Here is a 24,518-nt window from a genome sequence, read left to right on the forward strand (position 1 = left end):
GGGCCTGCGAGTTGACAAGTGCACCGTAGTGTACACAGACATTACGGAGCAGCCGCGATATCTGAGTACACTGCGCATATGCGTGGCGATTCGTAAGCCTGCAGCCACCTGTCAATTGCAAGTAAGCTATAGTCATCTAATTGTCATTCATCAAGTCAGTCAAGTCAAGTCAAGTCTACTGTCGAGTCACCGTGGCCTGCATTATAGTTTGTCAAGTCCCTGCAAGTCCCAGCAATCCTACGAAGTCTCTCTGTGTCACTGGCCACCTCTCTGGGATATTGGCTGAACTGCATAGACTGTACCATCTGTCTTACCTCAGTAAAGTTACAGTTACCCTTAACCTGGCCTTGGACTCTTTATTGCTCCTGCCTAACCTAGTATTAGCGGTACTACCTTCGGGTGGTTATAAGGCCAAACCACACCCTGGCGTCACAACAAGAATGGGTTAATACCATCTACCCCTGGGGCCATAACGTCTGCCCGTTCCACCTCACATCACACCCTGTGGTGCACCACACATACGTACCCCTTAAAAGTATCAATAAAATCTACAGCTCGTTCTCCAAAAAGCGAATATTGTGCTTGATAAGAACCCTAAGAAAAAGAGCCTCAAAATCCACAGGGTGATTCTTAATTTTTAAAGGGGCTCTCCGGTGGAAAACTATATTTTTTTAAAATCAACTGGTGCCAAAAAGTTAAACAGTTTTGTAAATTACTTCTATTTAAAAATCTTAATCCTTCCACCACTTATTAGCTACTATATGCTCCAGAGGAAGTTCTTTTCTTTATGAATTTCCTTTCTGTCTGACCACAGTGCTCTCTGCTGATACTTCTGTCCACTTTAGGAACGGTCCAGAACAGGAGAGGTTTGCTATGGGGATTTGCTGCTACTCTGGACAATTCCTAAAATGGACAGAGGTGTTAGCAGAGAGCTGTTACGCCGAGCGCTCCGGGTCCCTGCTCCTCCCCGGAGCGCTCACGGCGTCTCTCTCCCTGCAGCGCCCCGGTCTGTCCCGCTGACCGGGAGCGCTGCTCTGTCATGGCCGTCGGGGATGCGATTCGCACAGCGGGACGCGCCCTCTCGCGAATCGCATCCCAGGTCACTTACCCGTCCCGGTCCCCTGCTGTCATGTGCTGGCGCGCGCGGCTCCGCTCTCTAGGGCGCGCGCGCGCCAGCTCTCTGAGACTTATAGGGCCAGTGCACCAATGATTGGTGCCTGGCCCAATTAGCTTAATTGGCTTCCACCTGCTCCCTGGCTATATCTGATCACTTCCCCTGCACTCCCTGGCCGGATCTTGTTGCCTTGTGCCAGTGAAAGCGTTAAGTGTTGTCCAAGCCTGTGTTACCTGAACTCTTGCTATCCATCTTGACTACGAACCTTGCCGCCTGCCCCCGACCTTCTGCTACGTCTGACCTTGCCTCTGCCTAGTCCTTCTGTTCCACGCCTTCTCAGCAGTCAGCGAGGTTGAGCCGTTGCTAGTGGATACGACCTGGTTGCTACTGCCGCAGCAAGACCCAGTCCCGCTTTGCGGCGGGCTCTGGTGAACACCAGTAGCCTCTTAGAACCGGTCCACCAGCACGGTCCACGCCAATCCCTCGCTGACACAGAGGATCCACTACCTGTGAGCCGAATCGTGTCAGTAGATCCGGCCATGGATCCCGCTGAGGTGCCGCTGCCAAGTCTCGCTGACCTTACCACGGTGGTCGCTCAGCAATCGCAGCAAATTGCCCAACAAGGACAGCAGCTGTCGCAGTTGACCGCCACGTTACAGCAACTTCTGCCTCTGCTACAGCAGCAACCATCTCCTCCGCCAGCTCCTGCACCTCCTCCGCAGCGAGTGGCCGCTCCTAGCCTCCGCTTGTCCCTGCCGGACAAATTTGATGGGGACTCTAGACTCTGCCGTGGATTTTTGTCTCAATGTTCCCTGCATATGGAGATGTTGTCGGACTTGTTTCCTACAGAACGGTCTAAGGTGGCGTTCGTAGTGAGCCTTCTTTCAGGAAAGGCCTTGTCTTGGGCCACACCGCTCTGGGACCGCAATGATCCTGCCACAGCCACAGTCCAGTCCTTCTTCGCTGAAGTCCGGAGTGTCTTCGAGGAACCAGTCCGAGCTTCTTCTGCCGAGACTGCCCTGCTGAACCTGGTCCAGGGTAATTCTTCAGTGGGCGAGTACGCCATCCAATTTCGTACTCTTGCTTCTGAATTATCATGGAATAATGAGGCTCTCTGCGCGACCTTTAAAAAAGGCCTATCCAGTCGCATCAAGGATGTGCTGGCCGCACGAGAGATTCCTGCCAACCTGCAAGAACTTATCCATTTGGCCACCCACATTGACATGCGTTTTTCTGAGAGACATCAAGAGCTCCGCCAGGAAAAAGACTTAGATCTCTGGGCACCTCTCCCACAGTCTCCGTTGCAATCTACGCCTGGGCCTCCCGCCGAGGAGGCCATGCAAGTGGATCGGTCTCGCCTGACCCAGGAAGAGAGGAATCGCCGTAGGGAAGAAAATCTTTGTCTGTACTGTGCCAGTACCGAGCATTTCTTGGTGGATTGCCCTATTCGTCCTCCACATCTGGGAAACGCACGCACGCACCCAGCTCACGTGGGTGTGGCGTCTCTTGGTTCTAAGTCTGCTTCCCCACGTCTCACGGTGCCCGTGCGGATTTCTCCTTCAGCCAACTCCTCCCTCTCAGCCGTGGCCTGCTTGGACTCTGGTGCCTCTGGGAATTTTATTTTGGATTCTCTGGTGAATAAATTTCGCATCCCGGTGACCCGTCTCGTCAAGCCGCTCTACATTTCCGCGGTCAACGGAGTCAGATTGGATTGCACCGTGCGTTACCGCACAGAACCCCTCCTGATGTGTATTGGACCCCATCGCGAAGTGATTGAGCTCTTCGTCCTCCCCAACTGTACCTCTGAGGTCCTTCTCGGTCTGCCATGGCTCCGGCTTCATTCTCCCACCCTTAACTGGACCACCGGGGAGATCAAGAACTGGGACTCTGCCTGCCATAGGAAGTGCCTCTCCCCCCCTCCCAGTCCCGTCAGGCAAGCCTCAGTGCCTCCTCATGGCCCCCGTCCTGGTGACACACTGCCCCGGGCTTCGCCCTCCGTTGAGGAAACACTCCATTCTTTCCCTGTGTCCTCGTCCCAGGTAAAACAGTTGTCGGACAAAAAAAGGGGGAGACCTAAGGGGGGGGGTACTGTTACGCCGAGCGCTCCGGGTCCCTGCTCCTCCCCGGAGCGCTCACGGCGTCTCTCTCCCTGCAGCGCCCCGGTCTGTCCTGCTGACCGGGAGCGCTGCACTGTCATGGCGCCCGCTCGCGAATCGCATCCCAGGTCACTTACCCGTCCTGGTCCCCTGCTGTCATGTGCTGGTGCGCGCGGCTCCGCTCTCTAGGGCGCGCGCGCGCCAGCTCTCTGAGACTTAAAGGGCCAGTGCACCAATGATTGGTGCCTGGCCCAATTAGCTTAATTGGCTTCCACCTGCTCCCTGGCTATATCTGATCACTTCCCCTGCACTCCCTGGCCGGATCTTGTTGCCTTGTGCCAGTGAAAGCGTTTAGTGTTGTCCAAGCCTGTGTTACCTGAACTCTTGCTTTCCATCTTGACTACGAACCTTGCCGCCTGCCCCCGACCTTCTGCTACGTCTGACCTTGCCTCTGCCTAGTCCTTCTATTCCACGCCTTCTCAGCAGTCAGCGAGGTTGAGCCGTTGCTAGTGGATACGACCTGGTTGCTACTGCCGCAGCAAGACCATCCCGCTTTGCGGCGGGCTCTGGTGAACACCAGTAGCCTCTTAGAACCGGTCCACCAGCACGTTCCACGCCTATCCCTCGCTGACACAGAGGATCAACTACCTGTAAGCCGAATCGTGACAAGAGCACTGTGGTCAGACAGAAAGAAAATTTTAAATGAAAAGAAATTCCTCTGTAGTTTACAGCAGCTGATAAGTACTGGAAGGATTAACATTTTTAAATGGAATTCATTTACAAATCTGTTTAACTTTCTGGCACCAGTTGATTTGAAAAAAATAAAAATGTTTTCCAGTGGAGTACCCCTTTAACCCCTTATCGACCAAGGACGTATATTTACGTCCTTGGCTGGCTCTCGTGATATAACGCGGGGTCACGCGGTGACCCCCCGTCATATAGGGTCGGTCCTGGCATGTATCTGAAGCCGGGACCCGGGGCTAATAGTGCGTGGCAGCGATCGCGGTGCCACCCGCTATTAACCCTTTAGACGCGGCATTCAAAGTTGAACGCTGCGTCTAAAATGAAAGTGAAAGCTGCCCGGCTGCTCAGTGGGGCTGATCGGGACCACCGCAGTGAAAATGCGGTGTCCCGATCAGCTGGGACCCGAGCGGAGGTCCTCTTACCTTCCTCCGGCGTGTCCCTTCGGCGATTGATTGCTCCAAGCCTGAGATGCAGGCTTGAGCAATTGACCACCGATAACACTGATCACTGCAAAAAAAAAGTGTAAAAAAAAAGTTAATAAATGTGATTTAACCCTTTCCTTAATAAAAGTTCAAATCACCCCCCCTTTTCCCATAAAAAAACACACCATGTAATTAAAACTGAATATAAACATATGTGGTATCGCCGCATGCGTAAATGTCCGAACTATAAAAATATATCATTAATTAAACTGCACGGCCAATGGCGTACGCGCAAAAAAATTCCAAAGTCCAAAATAACGTATTTTTGGTCACTTTTTATATAATGAAAAGATGAATAAAAAGCGATCAAAAAGTCAGGTCAATACAAAAATGGTACCGCTAAAAACGTCAGATCACGGCGCAAAATATTAGCCCTCATACCGCCCCATATGCAGAAAAATTAAAAAGTTATAGGGGTCATAAGATGACAATTTTAAACGTATAAATTTCCGTGCATGTAGTTATGATTTTTTCCAGAAGTACGACAAAATCAAACCGATATAAGTAGGGTATCATTTTAACCGTATGGACCTTCAGAATAAAGATCAGGTGTCATTTTTACTGAAAAATGTACTGTATAGAAACAGAAGCCCCCAAAAGTTACAAAATGGTGTTTTTTCTTCAATTTCATCGCACAATGATTATTTTTGGTTCGCTGGGTAAAATGGGTAAAATGACTGATGTCACTGCAAAAGTAGAATTGATGGCGCAAAAAATAAGCCCTCATATGGATTTTTAGGTGCAAAATTGAAAGGGTAATGATTTTTAAAAGGTAAGGAGGAAAAAACGAAAGTGCAAAAAACGAAAAACCCTCAGTCCTTAAGGGGTTAAGGCCAAAATAGGCCACACCATTAATGTGTTAATATGATACTATATTAATATTTGTATTCTCTTCTTATGCAATCTGTCTTTACATTAATAGATAAAATATTTACATTTTGCTGGATTAGAAATACCGGATTGTATGGGAATGCACGGACAGTGAATGGCCTGTCCACTGATACTATGGCAATATTATTTTATTACAGGAGTAGTTTATTAAATAATATCTGTAGTCTCTTCTGATTTATGCAGTATGTTTTACAGTAATAGATATAACACTTACATTTGAATTTGATGGATATGAAATATTAGATTGTGCAAAGACAACACTACAGACTATCTCTACAGGATATAGTTTGTGAGAGGTATTTACTGTAAGAATATTACTCACCTGTTCTTTTACATGCAGCATCTGAAATATTTTTAAAAATATCATTTAATCCATCGAAGTTGTCAACAAAGTACCATTTGCCCTTGGTTCCTGCCATTGTCTTTAGCTCTTTAGTTTTGGCCTTATCTACACCAATGGCATATATGACAATCCCGGCGTCTTGTAGGTGTTTTGAGACTTCAGGAAGTTGATCCTGATCATGAGATTCACCATCAGTTATAACAATCAGATATTGAGGAACCCCTCTGCGTTGACGGCTGCCTTGTTTTTCTGTAAAAAATCTTTTGGAAAATTCTAAGGCCTCAGCTGTGTATGTGTTTCCTCCTATCGACCGATCATCTTGAATAAACTTAATAATTTCCTGTTTATTGTCATGTTCATTAAGGTAGAATAACCTATGAGGGTCATCTGAATATTTAAGGGCACCAAACTGGACATTATTTGGACCAACAATAGATTTATCCACAAACGATATAATAAAGTTTTTCATTGTGACATATTGCTCATCACTTATACTGCCTGATGAATCCATAATAAAGACAATGTCTGCAACTTCTATTCTTGCACATTCTGTAGATATAAAAAAGACATGTAAATCAGAAAAAGACTTTAGCTAAGAATTATATTAAACGTTAAGATTATTCAAATGTCTTTTAATGTACATGCTGAAGTTTTTAGGAGCCTGTGGAAGGGAATTAGTGTACAACAAGCTTAAACTGTGTCTACGTTTTTTCACCCAAGTGTGTCTAAGGACTAAAGTATAGTTGTGTCCTTTCTTACCTCATGGCTCAACATAGCCAACCATGTGTGTCACAAAATTACTTTAAAAAACATGGTTTTGTGATACTTTTGTTATCAGTGAATGTATAATACATGCCATATGTGTCTATGTGTGGCCATCTATTGAGATTTATCTGGATTCCTACCTGTTCAGCCTGTAGTTTATGAATGGCCACATCTGCTAGAGTAGTAGTTACTTATTATGGGGACCTCCTCTATAAGTATACCCATATGCCCTACTATGATATGTGGGTAGGGTCTGTCTTCACTGGACAACTCCTTAAAGGGGTATTCCGGGCAAGAACATCTTATCCCCTATCGAAAGGATAGGGGATAAGATGTCTGATCGCAGGGGGCCCGCCGCTGGGACCCCCCGCGATCTCCCTGCAGTAGCACGCATTCTATGCGTAGCTGCGTCTGAAGTTTCAGAAACCGCCGGGCTTCCGAGACGGGGACGTGACATCACGCCACGCCCCCGCCATTCATTTCTATGGGAGGGGCGTAACAGCCGCAGCGCCCCCTCCCATAGACATGAATGGAGGGGGAGTGGCGTAACGTCACGTCCCCGTCTCAGAAAGCCCGGCGGTTTCTGAAACTTCAGATGCAGCTACGCATAGAATGCGGGCTGCTGCAGGGAGATCGCAGGAGGTCCCAGCGGCGGGCCCCTCGCGATCAGACATCTTATCCCCTATCCTTTCGATAGAGGATAGGATGTTTTTGCCCCGAATACCCCTTTAAAAACTACTTTTATGTTTCACATTGAAAATTCACTATTAGCTTTTGTTTGAGTTTATTATAATTGCTTACTAAATGCATTGTTAGGGAAATAAAAACCACTTTCTTAGAATAGAATGTCCTCAAAATAATTTTCAATGAGAAGGGAAGTTTACTTCAAAATATACATATCATTTTTTTTCTTCATAAAAAAATCCCAAACTTTTTCAATATGACATTTTGTGTTGTGTATAATACTTTTATGGGCCATGTACATTTGTTGTATACTGACCTTCAGGAGGATTGCATATTCCAAACACTAATTCATCTTCTATACTTTTCAGTGTATCAAACGTTTCCAGATAGTGCACTCGTTCTATCTTCCCACTTATTTCTAAAAGTTGAGTCTTATTTGCATTAAAAATGCCCACAGAGATTATGTTCACACCACTATTCCGCAGAGACTCAGACTGAAGTTTAACGTCATCTTGTGATTGTCCATCTGTTATAAGTATGAGGAATTTATTCACCTTGGGTCTGGCACCTTTTTTTTCTGTGAAGTATGGAGACAAATATTCCAAAGCTTTCCCAGTGTATGTACCCTTCTCCATGTATCCCATTTTGTCAATAGCTTCCCAGATAACAGCTTTGGTTCCATTTTTATTTAGCTGTAGCACCTCCATGCTGTCATCACTGAATTGGACAATTCCAAACTGTACCTTATCTGGCCCTACCTCTGTTTTGTTCACCAGGTTTTTCATAAACTCCTTCATTTTTTGGAAATTATCCCCACCTATACTTCCAGAACTGTCCACCAGGAACATTATGTCAGCCTCTACATTTTGACAAGCTGTAAAGACAAAATAACACTCTAGATAAGGATTTCTCATAACCTCTCAAGGTAATAGCACTTAAAAAAAACCAATAAATAATTTCATCAAAATTAGACTACAAATAGTTCAAAGAAGTTTAAATTAAGGTATGTACACACAGTGTAAAATTTAGCAGTGTATTTTATTTTAACTGTGCACTTTCATCTGCAATGGGCAAAAATGGGGCCACAAAAAAAAATTGTGGCCACAATTTTGTTGATTATGTCTGAAAATGAGCAATTAAAAGAAGATACATTGGTAAATTTGACACTATGTGAACATACCCTTATATTAACAACTCTACAAAAGAATGTGTTTAACCTTTTCATATTTACACCAAAAATGGGCAATGTTTCTGTTTCTTGTAATATTACGATTTAACATCTAAGCACACAAACTATTGGAAAAACCTGTTGTGGACTAAATTATGTTTGTTGACTCAATGTTTGAAATTCAGCAATGTTTAAAATATCTCCTTAGTTATAGAGGTGGTTGACCTCTAGTGCCACTACGATAAGGAATAAAGATAAGGAACATTTACTATGTTCAGTTCATATAATGAAGTTAGAGAGGAGCGAATTTTTGAAAAATTCGTTTAGGCCGATTCGCCAAATTTTCCCAAGAAATTTGTTTTGGGCCGAATTTATTTGTGGCAAATTGCTATTAAAAGCAGCTATTTCTGGCCTACAGAGAGCCTCAATAGGGGTTTAGAACACTTTGCCTTGCTGTAACACGTATAGGGTATGTGCTGGGTTAATGAAATAATACTGTTATTCAGTATGACATGGGGATCGGAGGCATCGCTATTAGAATTACTGTCACAGAGCGGGACACAATGACAGAGCTTGGAGTTGGCATCAGTATGAGGAGACAATATAGTGGCTGAATGACACAGCATGGAGGTGGCAGCAGCATAAGGAGATCATATAGTGGCTGAATGACCCAGTGTGGAGGTGGTGGTAGCATGAGGAGACCATATAGTGGCTTAGTGACACAGCCTGGAGTTGGCGGCAGCATAAGGAGACCATATAGTGGCTGAATGATACAGCCTGGAGTTGGTGGCAGCATGTGAAGATCATACAGTAGCTGAATGACACAGTGTGAAGGTGGCAGCAGCATGAGGAGACCATATAGTGGCTGAATGACACAGCCTGGGGTTGACAGCAGCATATAGTGGCTGAATAACACAGCCTGGAGTTGGCGGCAGCATGAGAAGACCATATAGTGGCTGAATGACACAGCCTGGAGTTGGTGGCAGCATGAAAAGATTGTACAGTGGCTGAATAACACAGCGTGGAGGTGGCGGCAGCATGTGGAGAACATTTAGTGGCTGAATGACACACCCTGGGGTTGATGGCAGCATGAGGAGACAATATAGTGGCTGAATGACACAGTGTGAAGGTGGCGGAAGCATGAGGAGACCATATAGTGGCTGAATGACACAGCCTGGAGTTGGCGGCAGCATAAGGAGACCATATAGTGGATGAATGACACAGGGTGGAGTTGGCGGCAGCATAAGGAGAACATATAGTGGCTGAATGACACAGCCTGGAGTTGGCGACAGCATGAGGAGACCACATTGTGGCTGAATGACACAGCCTGGAGTTGGCGGCAGCATATAGTGGCTGAATAAAACAGCCTGGAGGTGGCAGAAGCATGAGATGACCATACGTAGTGGCTGAATGACACAGCCTGGAGTTGGGGGCAGCATTAGGAGACCACATAGTGGCTGAATGACACAGCCTGGAGGTGGCAGAAGCATGAGATGACCATATATAGTGGCTGAATGCCACAGCCTGGAGTTGGGGGCAGCATGAGGAGACCATATAGTGGCTGAATGACACAGCGTGGAGGTGGCGGCAGCATGGGGAGACCATATAGTGGCTGAATGACACAGTGTAGAGGTGGCGGAAGCATGAGGAGACCATATAGTTGCTGAATGACACAGCGTGGAGGTGGCGGCAGCATGAGGAGACCAAATAGTAGCTAAATGACGCAGCGTGGAGTTGACAGCAGCATATAATGGCTGAATGACACAGCCTGGAGTAGGCGGCAGCATGAGGAGAACATATAGTGGCTGAATGGCAAAGCCTGGAGATGGCGGAAGCATGAGAAGAACATATAGTGGCTGAATGACACAGCCTGGAGATGGCAGAAGCATGAGGAGACCATATAGTGGCTTAGTGACACCGCCTGGAGCTGGCGACAGCATGAGGAGTACATATGGTGGCAGAATAAGACAGCCTGGAGTAGGCGGCAACGTGAGGAGACCATACAGTCGCTGAATGACACAGCGTGGAGTTGGCGGCAGCATGAGGAGACCATATAGTGGATGAATGACACAGTGTGAAGGTGGCAGCAGCATGAGGAGACCATATAGTGCCTGAATGACACAGCCTGGAGTTGGCGGCAGCATGAGGAGACCACACTGTGGCTGAATGACACAGCCTGGAGTTGGCGGCAGCATATAGTTGCTAAATGACACAGCCTGGAGATTGCGGCAGTATGAGGAGAACGTATAGTGGCTGAATGACACAGCCTGGAGTTGGCAATAGCATGAGGAGACCATATAGTGGCTGAATGACACAGCGTTGAGGTGACGGCAGCATGATGAGACCATATAGTGCCTAAAAGACACAGCATGGAGGTGGCGGCAGCATGAGGAGAACATATATTGGCTGAATGACAGCCTGGAGGTGGTGGAAGCATGAGGAGACCATATAGTACCTAAAAGACACAGCATGGAGGTGGAGGAAGCATGAAAAGAACATATGTTGGCAGAATGAACAGCCTGAAGCTGGCATCAGCATGAGGAGAACATGTGGTTGCAGAATGAGACAGCCTGGAGGTGGCATCAGCATGTGGAGAACATATGGTCGCAGAATGAGACAGCCTGGAGGTGGCAGCAGCAGCATCAGGAGCCCTAAAAGTGACATGCGGTGGGTGGCAATACCAGTATCCAGTGACGAAGGTGGGTGAAAAAAGGAGAACTTGGCATCAGGTGGGTGGCAGGATCAGAATAGTAGCTGAGGCAGGTAGGCAGAAGAAAGCAGTCTCTTTTGTAAAAGTGTTAGTGTGCACAAGTAAGTATTGAGGATATGCATTACGTAAAACTTAACTTTTAATAATATGCTTAGGATAAAATTAATGGACCCACATTTTTTTTAAATCAAACAAAAGGAAAGGTGTGCAAAAAACACCATGTGCAACATACACCAATAAGTATTGACGTGATGCAAAGACCTCTAAAAGGGGGAAGGGAACAACGGAAGGTCCATTGTAACTGGTGGGGGTAAAAACTTCCCCTGTAAGGCACTACTCTCACATTATTAATTCCCTTCTTGGCAAGTGTTACTCGCTCTAAACTGGGTGTCCCCACACAGGAACATCTCCCCATTTTTTCCCTACAAACACTCCCATTTCACAGTGTTTTTAGGTGGAAATAGGGATTGGTTCCTATGTGGGCCCTCGCCCTTTTTAAGACGAGTAACACTTTCCCTCGAAAAGGTGGAAAGGAGCAACGTATTGTCAATTGTAGCAGGCGGGGGTAAAAACTTCCCCTGTAAGGCCCTACTCTCGCCCTATTAATTCCCTTCTTCGCAAGTGTGGCAAGGGCAGCCGCACACAGGAAGCTTTCTGTATTTCCAAATAAAAACCCTTGAAAATGGCAGTGTTTGCAGTGGGAAATAGGGAGAGGTTCCTGTGTGGGGCTGCCATTTTTAAGGCGAGTAACACTCGAGAGTAGGGCCTTACAGTGGAAGTTTTTACCCCCACCACCCCTACAATGGACCATAAGTTGTTCCCTTCCACCTTTTAGAGGTCTTTGCATCACATCAATACTTGGTGGAGTAGGTGGCACATGGTGTTTTTTGCACACCTTTCCTTTTGTCTGATTAAAAAAAAATTGGGGTACATATATTTTATCCTAAGAAAAGTTAAGTTTTAGCTATTGCATATCCTCAATACTTACTTGTGGTCTGATACCGAGGAATGTCTGTTTCTGGAGAGAAGCACCTTAAATATGTTTTGCACTATCCATATTTGTGAAGTGTTGGTGTGGCACCATGGTCAATCTACTCTGATGCATCAGGCATTGGTGGGTGGAAATCCTGGCTGATCCATGCCTGATTCATCTTCACAAAGGTAAGTCTCTCCACATTTTTTGTGGACAGACGAGTTCTCCTTGGGGGTTACTATGGCCCCCGCCACACTAAACACCAGCTCTGATGGCACACTACTTTTCAGCTTTTCCAAAGCAAACTCTGCCCAGAAGTCCAGCTGATCCTCAAGGTGTGTGTTGGCATGGTCATGTCAAGGTATGCCACCACCTGCTGATTCAGGTCCTGCTCCAGGTCTACCTGCTGCTGAGGAGTTGCTTCATTATGCGGGTGAAGAAAGCTACTCATCAGTGACTGTAGACTCAGGCTGCTGATGGAGCTGGTACTGCTCCTGCCACCCCACCCCTCTCCAGCAGCCATGCTAGTGGAAGGTGAGTGCAGAGGGCCACCGAGTCAGACTTGCGAGAGGATGGATGATGGCGCAGATAGGCATCAGCCAACTGACCATGTAGGATGTCTTTGTAGCAGGTCAAATTGTCCTCCCTCTCAGTGGGTGTAAAAAAGGCCCCTATTTTGTGCCGGTAGCGAGGGTTCAATAAGGTGGAGAGCCAAAAGACATCCCGGTGCCGAATGTCAAGCAAGTGAGCATGCATCGTGCCATTTGTGCAAGTGACTCGGAGGGACTCCCTGCGACCATCTTCACTGCATACTGCCACGGTGTGTCTAGGTCCTCTGTCTCGCCTTCCTCATAATCCTCTAGCTCCTCTAACTGCTCCTCCTCTCCTTTCAGATGACTAGAAAAACCGCCCATCTCGTAAAACCTAAACTGTGCTCCACTGTGCCCCTCCTCCTCCTCCAGTTTAGCTCCCTGACCAGCCATTGTTTCCAACATGTGTTGTAGTAGATGAAGCAGTGGAATGATGTTGTTCATCCCGTAATCCTGATGACTGACTAATAATGTGGCTTCTTCAAAGGACCTGAGCAATCGGCAGGTGTCACGTATGAGCTGTCACTGGTTGCCATTGAAGTTACACAGGGGAGTCCCCCTATCGGCTTGGATCATCAAGAAATCGGTGATGGCTTTTCTCTGTTCATATAGTCGGTCCAACATATGGAGTGTGGAATTCCAACGTGTGGAAACGTCACAAATCTGACAATGTTGGGGGATACCGTTCTGACGCTGTAGCTCAAGGAGGATTTGCTTTGTGGTGTACGAGTGGCTAAAGTGCATGATAAGTTTCCTTCTTATTGTTAGGATGTCCTGCAAATGGGGGGAACACTACAGGAAACTGCTTGAAAACAAGATTGAACACGAGTGCTATGCAGGGCGCATGTCTCAGGCTTCCTTGTCATAGCGCAGACAAGATGTTCTTTCCGTTGTCGGTCACCATGGTTACCATTTCCAGTTTTCGTGGAGTAAGCCATGATTCGATTTCTTGATAAATTACTTTTAGCAGTTCCTCCCCTGTGTGACTCCGTTCGCCAAGGCAAACCATGTGAAGAACAGCGTGACACTTCCATGTCCTGCATACATGGTGTGCTGGAGGGGCACTGAGACTTGTTCGTGCAGTGGAGGCTGAGGATTCGGTGGAGGATTCGGAGGTGGAGTTGCACACTGTCACAGGACCAATGACCTGAGAGCGTAAAGGCGGAAGCGGCTTGACCTGTCCAATGTGCTGTTTTGGCTGTGCAGGAACCACATTCACCCAGTGGCCCGTAAAGGACATGTATTGTCCCTGACCATAGTTACAGCTCCAGACGTCTGCACTGCCGTGCACTTTGGTACACACGGACAGGATCAAGGAATGGTCAACCCTCTCTTCCACAAAATTGTGCGGGGCTGGTACTGCCTTCTTTGAAAAGAAATGACGGCTTTTGACTCTCCACCTCGACTCTGCACAAGACATCAGTTCTCTGAAAGGTGCAGAGTCCACCACTTGAAAAGGGAGGGACTGCAGCACCAGCAACTTGGACAGGAGCACATTCAGCTTCTGCGCCTTTGGATGAGTGGGCGCATACTATTGTCTCTTGGACATGGCTTCGCCAATGGATTGCTGGCGGAATGAAAGACTTGAAGTAGGAGGAGCAGGAGCATCTGGAGCGACAGAAGATGGGTATGACACACAGCTCCCTTCGGCTGAGGTGGTGGAGCTTTGGCTGGCTGAAACAGGGAGCAGCTGGACCACCACATCGGAGCCACGGTTCTCCCACTTTATTGTGTCAATGCATATGTTGACGCAGGGCAGTGGTGCCAACATTGGGACCCTGGCCAGGTTAACATCCTCCGGATGCTTGATGAAAAACTGCCACACCGCCAAGTTGCTGATTTTCCCACCGCACTGATTGACTGCTACTGCCACCGACTCCAGGAACCCCTGTTCCACTACCTCCTGGGAAGGTAGGCTGCCGCGAAGCACGGGATATACCCCTTGCATGTTTGGCTCCAGACTTTCCACCTCTGCCACCATGCTGACTCCCAACCATGCTACCACCTTGCTTGCTCAGCTGCTCCCTCATTGGCAACCTGCAACCCTCTTTTCCTGATGATGATGAAGCCCCTTCTGCACTTGGCTCCCAAGTGCGATCGGCTTCATTATCATCGAGTTGTGTAGGCATGTCACTGATGTCCTCCTCAGGTTCCTCAACAGTGTCTGCTTTGGAAGCCTGAACACTCGCAACACCACCTCCCATGCCACTCGCTTCATCACTATTTGCCTGCCTAGCGGAGGAAGCGGCAGATGTCTCCTCCACTTCTTGGCTGGGCAGTAGCTGCTGACTGTCCTCTAGTAGATTGTCCTCACTAAATAGTGGAGCTAAACCCACAGCATAAGATAGTTCTGTGGGGGTGGGAACAGCATAGGACAGAGGCAATGGGAGGGCAGGGCCATGACAACTGAGGGTTGTGTCTGAGGAACCCACTGACTGTTGACTGGGGGTGTCAGATGTCACTTGTCATGAAGTGGATTATTGTGTTAACCAATCGATGATGGCAAATGGGTTGCTGGTCGAGACATGACTGCTAGCTGATACCGGGAGCCCAGGCCTCTCGCTGCAACTCCGGCTGCCACTCACCCCTAGTCTGCTGCAACCTCTGCCTGATGAATTTAGGCCTCGGCCACTCCTCTGTGCACGTCCTGGCACTTCTCTGCCTGACATACATAGTGCGTATATGAGGGGAGTACAATACGCTGCACTACACTTAAAACAGTATTTGTCTACAACACCAGCAGGTGTGTACTTTTGCCTGGCCTTTCACTGTATCTAGGCCCTTAAGACTTTAGATGTACGCACAGATTCTTAATAGAGGAAAATATGCTTTTAGTGCTCTGCTCACAGTTGCTGTATACTACACCAACAATTGCACTTTCTCTCTCAATCTCACTCCCTTCCTATCAACGCTTCTTGGCTGGATTTGGGCTTGAGGTGAATCGCTGCTGTAAAAAAGCTTTTCTGTGCAACACACACTGCTGTCTGTCCCCCCTCTGAAATAGAACGCTGATGTGACTGGCTCGATTATATAGGGCTGTGACATCAAAGGGATGGCTGGCTACTGATAGGCTGTATGCTGCATGTGATTCAGGGTCATCCCGCCGATCCTTGTTCCCACCTCCTCAGGATTCCTTGCCCCATGTCCTCACAAGTGGATCTGCCATTTTAGATGCCCTGGAGCCTGGACCGCAATAAATGGAGTTTAATGAAGTGATTTGCACGATCAAATCGTGGCAATAGTCGCATTCATTGCGAATTGAATTTTTCCTGAAATTCCTAACAGATTCATATTTGTCAGATTCGATTCGCTCATCCCCAAATGCAGTGCTTGGCAACATTTAGAAGACCTATAGAGAATGAGTGGAGTGGCGGCCGTGCATGTAGTGGCTGCTCATTATCTGGTTTAGAGGGGGTCTCAGTGGTCAAAACCCCACAAGTTTTCCCCTATCCTTTCCTGAAGTGAGACTAACCCATTACTTAAGGGTCTTTTCACAGTCATTTAGTTTATATTGAATTCTGCAGCTTCAAATCCTGCACATCAAATATACGCAGAATACTATACATGTGAGTACACCCTAAATGGGTATTCTGAAAATTGTATTTAAATAAAATTATCACCCTAAGATATATAACTTACCAATATAGTGTCATCACTAACTGTACTGGCTAAAGCATGTTTTTGCTTTAAAAAAAACCCTGACAGAAAGTTGTGTCCTTTCATTTTCAGTGTTGTATTGTCTCCAGTTCCCTGGCTCCATCCATTGCTGTCTCAGGAGGTTTAGCCCTGCCCCCTGTGTGCTGCCATCATGTCTGTCCAGCCCCTACAGCCTACATCATCATCTCACTGTTGTATAAACATAAACATATATTTCTTTATTGAGCTACATAAGTTGCAATGAGGTATGAGCATGCTGTCTTGTGCTAAACAATGCTACAGCCAGAGGAACATGCCAAAAATTTAAACAGCTGTTGTAGCCATTCGGCATGTAAAACTGGCATGTGTGCTGTGGGAGGCATGCTGGGAGGGTTGTAATGAAGAGCTGAGGGAAAGCAGTGCATTCTGGGATTTGTAGTACATAAAGAACTGGTCATCCGGGAAGTGGTGATTTTTGACACGGTAGGAACGAGAACTACAAACCTACAAAACAAATAGATTTTTGGTGGATTTAAAACTAGGTATGCCAGTTAAGCAATACTTAAAGGGGTATTCCAGGCAAAAACTTTTTTTTATATATCAACTGGCTCCGGAAAGTTAAACAGATTTGTAAATTACTTCTATTAAAAAATCTTAATCCTTCCAATAATTATTAGCTTCTGAAGTTTTCTGTCTAACTGCACAATGATGATGTCATGTCACGGGATCTGTGCATGATGGGAGAATATCCCTTGCATGATGAGAGAATATCCCCATAGGAGCTGGATAGCTCCCGAGACGTGAGTCATCAGAAAGCAGTTAGACAGAAAACAGCAACTCAACTTCAGAAGCTAATAACTATTGGAAGGATTACGATTTTTTAATAGAAGTAATTTACAAATAAGTTTAACTTTCCGGAGCCAGTTGATATATAAAAAAAAGTTTTTGCCTGGAATACCCCTTTAATGCTTATACAGCCTTTTTATTTTAACCTCAAATATCCATATAACCCTTTAATAAGTGGAGGATACAAAAATAATTCTGCTCAATTATTTCTTTAAGATACCATGCTGTATTTTTTCGCCTAACTATAATATAGTTTTATTTTTTGTGTGTGTGTGTTTGGTGATACTTCAATTTACTAGATCACTATTCATTTAAAGAAGACTTGTTTCCGTGAGAGGACTCGAAAGAAGGAGATAAAAACAGGTTTTTCAATAGGCACACACCACTACGGTAGGTTAAAACAACAGACACCAAATTAAAATAATAAATGTGGCTATATGGACAAATAGATGACACGTTTCCAGAGCGCCTGCTCTCTTTATCAAGTCATGTAACAGTATATAGATTTTCGTGCTTTATATATGTTAAACAAAATTTGAAAAGACCCGGGAAATACCTGGTGTGGTGATGTAACCGCACCTTGGACAACATATCCTGTTCACATTAGACTAAAGAACAGGTGAAAATATTTAGTTACATAAACATTTGCATAATATTATATATAAAAAAGTTATACATAAAACTAAAGTTTATTACAATTGTTGAACTTTGGATGGCAAAAACGAAGGTATTATTTATATTTAAAAATATATATCAATAATACCTATGTTTTAGCCATCCAAAGATCAACAATTGTCATCAACTTTAGTTTTATGTATAACTTTTTTATATATAAATTCTTATGAAAATGTATATGTAACTAAATCTTTTCACCTGTTCTTTAGTCTAATGTGAACAGGATATGATGTCCAAGGTGCGGTAGCATCACCACACCAGGTATTTCCCGGGTCTTTTCAAATTTTGTTAAGCATATATAAAGCACAAAAATTTGTATACTGTTACGTGACTTGATAAAGAGAGCAGACACTCAATGTAGCCACTTTTATTATTTTAATTCAGTGTCCGTGGTTTTAACCTACTGTAGCGATGTGTGCCTATTGAAAAGCCTGTTTTTATCTCCTCCGTTCGAGTCCTTTCACGGAACCAAGCCTTCTCTGCCACCTTTGTGCTTCTACAATGCAATCATCCATCATTCATGTGAAAAAAGGTATTGAGCTCTAAGCCCAACATGTCCAGGTACGTGAGCAATTAGCTAAGTGAAAAGTACTATTGTGTTGCCGTGGTAACGGCACAAGGTTAGCGCCACCACTGTCTGTTTTTCTCTTAGGGTCCACTGAGCCCACTGAGCTGACCGGCAACAGTTTTCTCCCATTTTAGATTCCGCGATCAACTTTGATGGCATCTAAAGTGTTAATACCAGACATCAGACTGATCGGAGATGTCCGGTATTAGCTGCGGGTCCTGGTTAGCCCCTGAGAACGCTTCATATATAGGGAGCCGGTGCAGGACGTAAATATACATCCTGCGTCGTATAGGGGTTAAAGACAATGGACGTAAATGTACATCCTGATGCGCTGGTACTTCGCGCACCAGGGCCTACATTTATGTCCTGTACATGACACGAACACTGGAACAGCATCTGCAGCATTGTGGCACGGCATGGCCGTGGGAATCAGCCAAGATGGCGGACGGAGTTCCCCTCACCAGCTCCTGCCATCATCCTGGGGTCTTCTTCTCTGGTCTGCCTTCCAGCAAACCAGAGAAGTAGATCGCAGATAACACTGATCAGTGCCTATGCATAGCATTGAACAGTATTAGCAATTTAATGATTGCTATAAATAGTCCTCTATGGGACACAAAAAGTGTAAAATAAATGTGAAAAAAGTAAAAAGCCCTTCCCCCAATAAAAATTTTAATTGCCCCTTTTCCTCATTTTACTAATATAAAGCATTAAAAAAAATGTATGACATTTTTGGTATCGGGGCATGTGTAAATGTCAGAACTATCAAAATATATTGCTAATGATCCTGTATGGTGAACAGCATAAACATAAAAAAAAAAACAGAAATCGCTGCTTTTTGGCCACATCACATCCTAGAAAAATTTTATAAAAAGTGATCAAAAAGTAACTTATAATCAAAAGTGGTACGAATAAATACTACAAATCATGGCACAAGAAATGAGCCCTCACACAGCCCCTTATACAGAAAAATGAAAGAGCTATAGGGGTCACAAAATGGTAATTTTAAAACATACTAATTGTGTTTAAAATTTTTATATATTTTAAAGTTCAATAATAAAAAACTTTCAAACATGGGTATCATTTTAATCATATTAACCCACAGAATAAATTGAACATGTCATTTTTACAGTAAAGTGCACATAAAATTGCGTTTTTCTTTTCACTTTCCACACCAAATAATATTTTTTTGGTTTTGCTGTACATTTTATGGTAAAATAAGAGGTGTTATTACAAATTACAATTACAACTGGTCACACAAAAACAAGCCATCATATGGGTCTTTCGATGGAAAAATGAAAGTTATGAAAGGATAGGGGATAAGCTGCCTGATCGCGGGAGTCCCACCGCTGGGGACCCCCATGATCTTGCACGCGGCACCCCATTTATAATCTGTCCCCGGAGCGTATTCGCTCCGGGTCTGAATACCGGCGACCACAGGGCCGGCGGCGTGTGACGTCACACTCTACCCCTCAATGCAAGCCTATGGGAGGGGGCGTTACAGCTATCACGCTCTCTCCCATAGGCTTGCATTGAGGGGCGAACACGCTCCGGGGACTGATTACAAACAGGATGCCGCGTGCAAGATCACGGGGGTCCCCAGCGGTGGGACTCCCGCGATTAGGCATCTTATCCCCTATCCTTTGGATAGGGGATAAGATGTCTAAGCACCGGAGAACCCCTTTAAGGCCAAAATGGGCTCCTTAAGGAGGTTAAACAAAGTCATATTAAGACTATAATGTACCATAAAGAGTTAAAGCTGAATAATGTGCAATGTGCATCATGGAGATTTTTTTGGGAGTCAAAAAAGTGGCATGTATGTATTTAAAGGAGAATATGGAGATTAATGGACAAAGCCTATATCCCCCTATTTGTCAACTTTTTTCTTAACATTATCGACATTTTCAGTTATCAGGATCAATAGTAAAATTGTACAAAATTATATTTTACCTTTGGTAGAACAGATTTGCTGGGCTATCACATTTTTTATGTCTTTCAAAGAATCAAAGTCATACACAAAATGAACTCTTTTGGGATCTCCAGCAATTTCCATCAATTGAGTCTGGTTAGCTTCTTTTACTCCAATGGCATATATATTTACTTTGCTTGCTCTGAGGATTGCGGCTGCCTCCTTCACACTGTCTTGTGATTCTCCATCTGTAAGAACAATAAAATACACAGGCACATTTCCTCTCCTGACATTGCTGGGATCTAATATTATTTCACGAGTGTAATTTATTGCCGCTCCTGTGTTGGTTCCTCCACCTTGCTGCCTGATGTTCTGAATGGCCAGTTTTAGGTTAGTTTTGCTATAATGAGTAGCAATGCCAAACTCTAGTTGACTACCATGAAAGTACTGTACAGCTCCTACTCGAACCTTCTGAGGTCCAATGTCAAACATATCTATTAGCTCCACCAGAAATGTCTTCATAGCTATAAAATCGGTGTAAGAAATACTACCAGAACCATCAATGAGAAGATGAATATCAGCAACATCTGTGTTCAGACATCCTGCAAAGAAAAACATTTGCAATTAAAAATATTGAAACATTATATATTATTACATGACTGTTACCATTATTTTAAATTGGTATTTAAAAAAGATAAAAGTTCTGATCCCAATAGATATCAACATATAAAATATATGTGTATACAATGGGCCTCATTTACTAAGCTGAAACCGACCAGTTTTTGTCTGGTTATTTTGGCGCAGAGTGTCTGAGACATGTCTGCGCCAGTCTGCGCCAGTGTGCACCTGGAAAATCCAACAAACCCGACATTGCACTGTGAAAAGCCGAAAGGGGCGTGGGCTTTCACAAAGGGGGCGTGGTCGACCAGAAAAGGGGCGTGGTTTCGCAACCTGACCTATTTACTATTGAATTCACAGAAAATCCTGTGGATAAATGGCTGGAAATTTCCATCTAGAAAAAGCTGGTCAAAAAATGTTCCCAACTTGTAAATCTGTGATCCCCATAGTAAACAGAGGAATCCTACAACTCTGAAACAACATTTCACACTAATAAAAACCCAACACTCTTAGTAAATGAGGCCCTATATTGTATTTAGAACTTCTCAGTTAGAGTCTGTACAGGGGCACATGGAGTCCCTACAGCTCTAATTTACAGAGCCTAAATCAATCCATATACTGATGTATGGTGACTCTCTATGAATATGTGCACCACTCATCTATTCTCTGAATAGAGACAGTGGAGCAATTCTGCCCCTTCATTTTAGCGATTGGTCAAAGACAACCCAGACCCCCACCATTCAAATGTGTGACATCTCACTATGTGGTGTGTAGGATGATATAGGTACACTTGAACGGTCAATGAGTTTTCAAGACACTTTTGACATGCCTTGAGAAATGTTTTGATCTGTCAGATCTGGGTGTTCAGATCCCAATTGATCGCTAGAATGAGCCAGGAGAATGCTGCACTAAGTATGTTCTTTTCCGACTTTACGCCATGTGACCGAGAAGTTTTTATAATGTAAGACTGAGGTCACATGAACAGAGAGTGGGGAGAAGCAACAGCCATGGGGAGAGTGTTGCTAGTGCTGCTAGTTCCAGCGATCAGTTGGGATCTAGATGCCCAGACCCCAAAAGATGAAAATTTTTCACTTGTCTAGGACATGTTTTTTTTTTTTTTTTTTTTACTCAGGTACCTTTAAAACTTCTTGGTGTGCCTGTTGCTATGTGTCTGTCTAACCCAGGAGACAGCAATACAAATATTTAAAGCTACCACAAATATTTGCTTTATTTCAGTCGTTAGAGATATGAGAATAGTACCTTGTCTGATCAGATCTGTTTGTTCTGGTGAGGAAATATCTTGATCAACAACATTCAAAATCTTCTTTACTAAAATGTCTGCCTTATTTGAAAGATCGGAAAAAGTCTTTACCCTGATCTGATAGAGGTGGGTTGGATGAGATACAATGTAGTTCATCTGTGTTTCATTAGCTTGGGAAATACCCACAGAAAAAAGTCGGACATTTTCCTGTCGGAGTAGATGGCCAGCCTCAATAACACTGTCTGCAGAAGACTTATGAGTGACCAGGATTGCTAGTTGTTGTATTCCCTGATTCTTTCTGCTTGCCAGAGTATCATCAAAAACTTCACTTCGTGTATAATTTATTGCACCTCCGATATTTGCGGTCTTCTCACGTGACACTTTCATTTCTGCTATAAAAGCCATCACAACAGATTTGCTGATCCCTTGATTAAGGGAACCAATTAATGTTGCTTTGCTGTTGAATGCCACCAGGCCCACGTGGACACAGTATTCACTTATCTCCAGATTTGATAGGATGTTAGTTAAGAATTTCTTCATGTCGTCACTTTCTGAGCTTGTATGTTCTGAAATGTCCACCATTAGCACAAGATCTGTCGCTATACCTTTGTGACACACTGTGGAAAATAAGAAAATGTGAGTACAATTTATTAGAACATCAACTCATATGTCAATATAGCTTAAGCTCCAAAAATGGGGAAAAAAATGAATACTGAGAAATCCTAATCATTTCCCTATTTACAGTCTGCCCATTTTAACCTTACAAGTTATAACATAAGATGCAAAGCAGAAATTGTCATATTTTATTATTGAAAAAAAGTGTCCAAAATTTTTGTATCTGAAATATCTTTATTTCTAGACATGGGCTTCCTAACCCTACAATGACATTTCACATTGTTATTTATTGGTTTCCAAAGATTGAGTTAGTAGGGTTTTTTTTTTTTTTTTTGTAGCAATTCTGGGACACGACACATGTGACATAAAAACCTACTTGGAAAAGCCTTAGTAACTGTTGCCCATTGTTCTCACACTCTCACATGGGAGCTGCCCATTGTTATCACTGAAAATCAGCTTCTTTTTCAAGGAAAATTATAGCCAGATAATGGCAGTAACCACTGTAGGGGAAATATAGTGTAACATTACGGTCCTTCAGATGATTTGCCATCCATGTCATGTATGGACAGTGTGATTTTGAGTGGCTTACTTTCTTAACACAAATGAACAAATAAAACAAAAAAATACATCATTTTAATACAATTAATATCCAACCAGAGAATATTACCTGCAGTTATGTTATTCACAACAGCTGTTGGGGAGGATGCAGTAGTAAATACTACAGTTCCTAAGAAAATAGTGAAATAAAGAATAAAAGTTGGAGATGAAGTCAAAATTCTTACTAAGGTTTCTTAAAAACCATTGTCATTAGTGTGAAAGGGAATAGGGTTAAAGGGGTACTCCGGTGAAAAACCTTTTTTTTTAAATCAACTGGTGCCAGAAAGTTAAACAGATTTGTAAATTACTTCTATTAAAAAATCTTAATCCTTCCTGTACTTATTAGCTGCTGAATACTACAGGGGAAATTCTTTTCTTTTTGAAACACAGAACTGTCTGCTGACATCACGAGCACAGTGCTCTCTGCTGACATCTCTGCCCATTTTAGGAACTGTCCAGAGTAAAAGGAAAGAATTTCCACTGTAGTATTCAGCAGCTAATAAGTACAGGAAGGATTCAGATTTTTTAATAGAAGTAATTTACAAATCTGTTTAACTTTCTGGCACCAGTGGATTAAAAAAAAAAAAAAAAAAAAAAAAAAAGGTTTTCACCGGAGTACCCCTTTAAACTGTCAGTAGTCTTCTTAATGAAAAGCTTAAAAAGGATTTCTGTAAAAATGTGGTATAATGCAGAAAACTGCTCATTAGTATTAATGCATATAGATATTATTTTTGAAAGTTAAAAGAAAATATTTGGCTAAAAGCAAGAATTTGTATTTTCATGCTTAATTTATCACTGGCAGAATTTGTGAACATTTTAAATTAGGCTGGGTCCCCACATTAAAAAATTTAAAGCAAAATACGGCTGTAAAATCTTTTTAAAAACAGACATGTTTTTAATCTTACAATGTGCGTAATGAAAGCCTATGGAAAAGCGGGCATCAGTGCATGCATTGTTTAATAATACTATGTTGGAATTACAGACTTTTTTGAACATTGTATGCATTGACGGCAACTTTTCCAGAGACTTTCGAAGTGCACAATATTATATAAAATAGTTCTTTTAAAGGACATGTCCGGTGCTCACTTTTCTTATTGTATCCGTTCCGGGTTGCAAAAAAAAAAAGAAAATAAGCTTTCTCTTGCCTGCCTACGCTCCCCCGGTGCTCCGGTACAGGCGTTCGGTCCCTGGGCTGTATTCTTCTTACTTCCTGTTAGCCTGGCACGTCACACGGAG

The 24,518-nt window shown here is 44.0% G+C and overlaps 1 protein-coding gene across 5 annotated transcripts in view; it reads right to left on the minus strand.

Annotated features, from left to right (window-relative positions):
- LOC130273601 (collagen alpha-6(VI) chain-like) overlaps window positions 1-24,518 on the minus strand; it is a 199,568-nt gene that overhangs the window by 103,734 nt on the left and 71,316 nt on the right. For all 5 annotated transcript variants that reach the window (XM_056520678.1, XM_056520677.1, XM_056520675.1 and 2 more), the window contains 5 exons: window positions 23,353-23,412; window positions 22,070-22,687; window positions 20,233-20,793; window positions 7,436-7,993; window positions 5,650-6,219 (listed from right to left, as the gene is read on the minus strand). In XM_056520678.1, coding sequence (XP_056376653.1) covers window positions 5,650-6,219; window positions 7,436-7,993; window positions 20,233-20,793; window positions 22,070-22,687; window positions 23,353-23,412 — 2,367 coding nt within the window. The remainder of the gene's footprint in view (window positions 1-5,649; window positions 6,220-7,435; window positions 7,994-20,232; window positions 20,794-22,069; window positions 22,688-23,352; window positions 23,413-24,518) is intronic.

Source organism: Hyla sarda, chromosome 5 (assembly GCF_029499605.1).
Source record: "Hyla sarda isolate aHylSar1 chromosome 5, aHylSar1.hap1, whole genome shotgun sequence".
Taxonomy (NCBI): Eukaryota; Metazoa; Chordata; class Amphibia; order Anura; family Hylidae; genus Hyla; species Hyla sarda.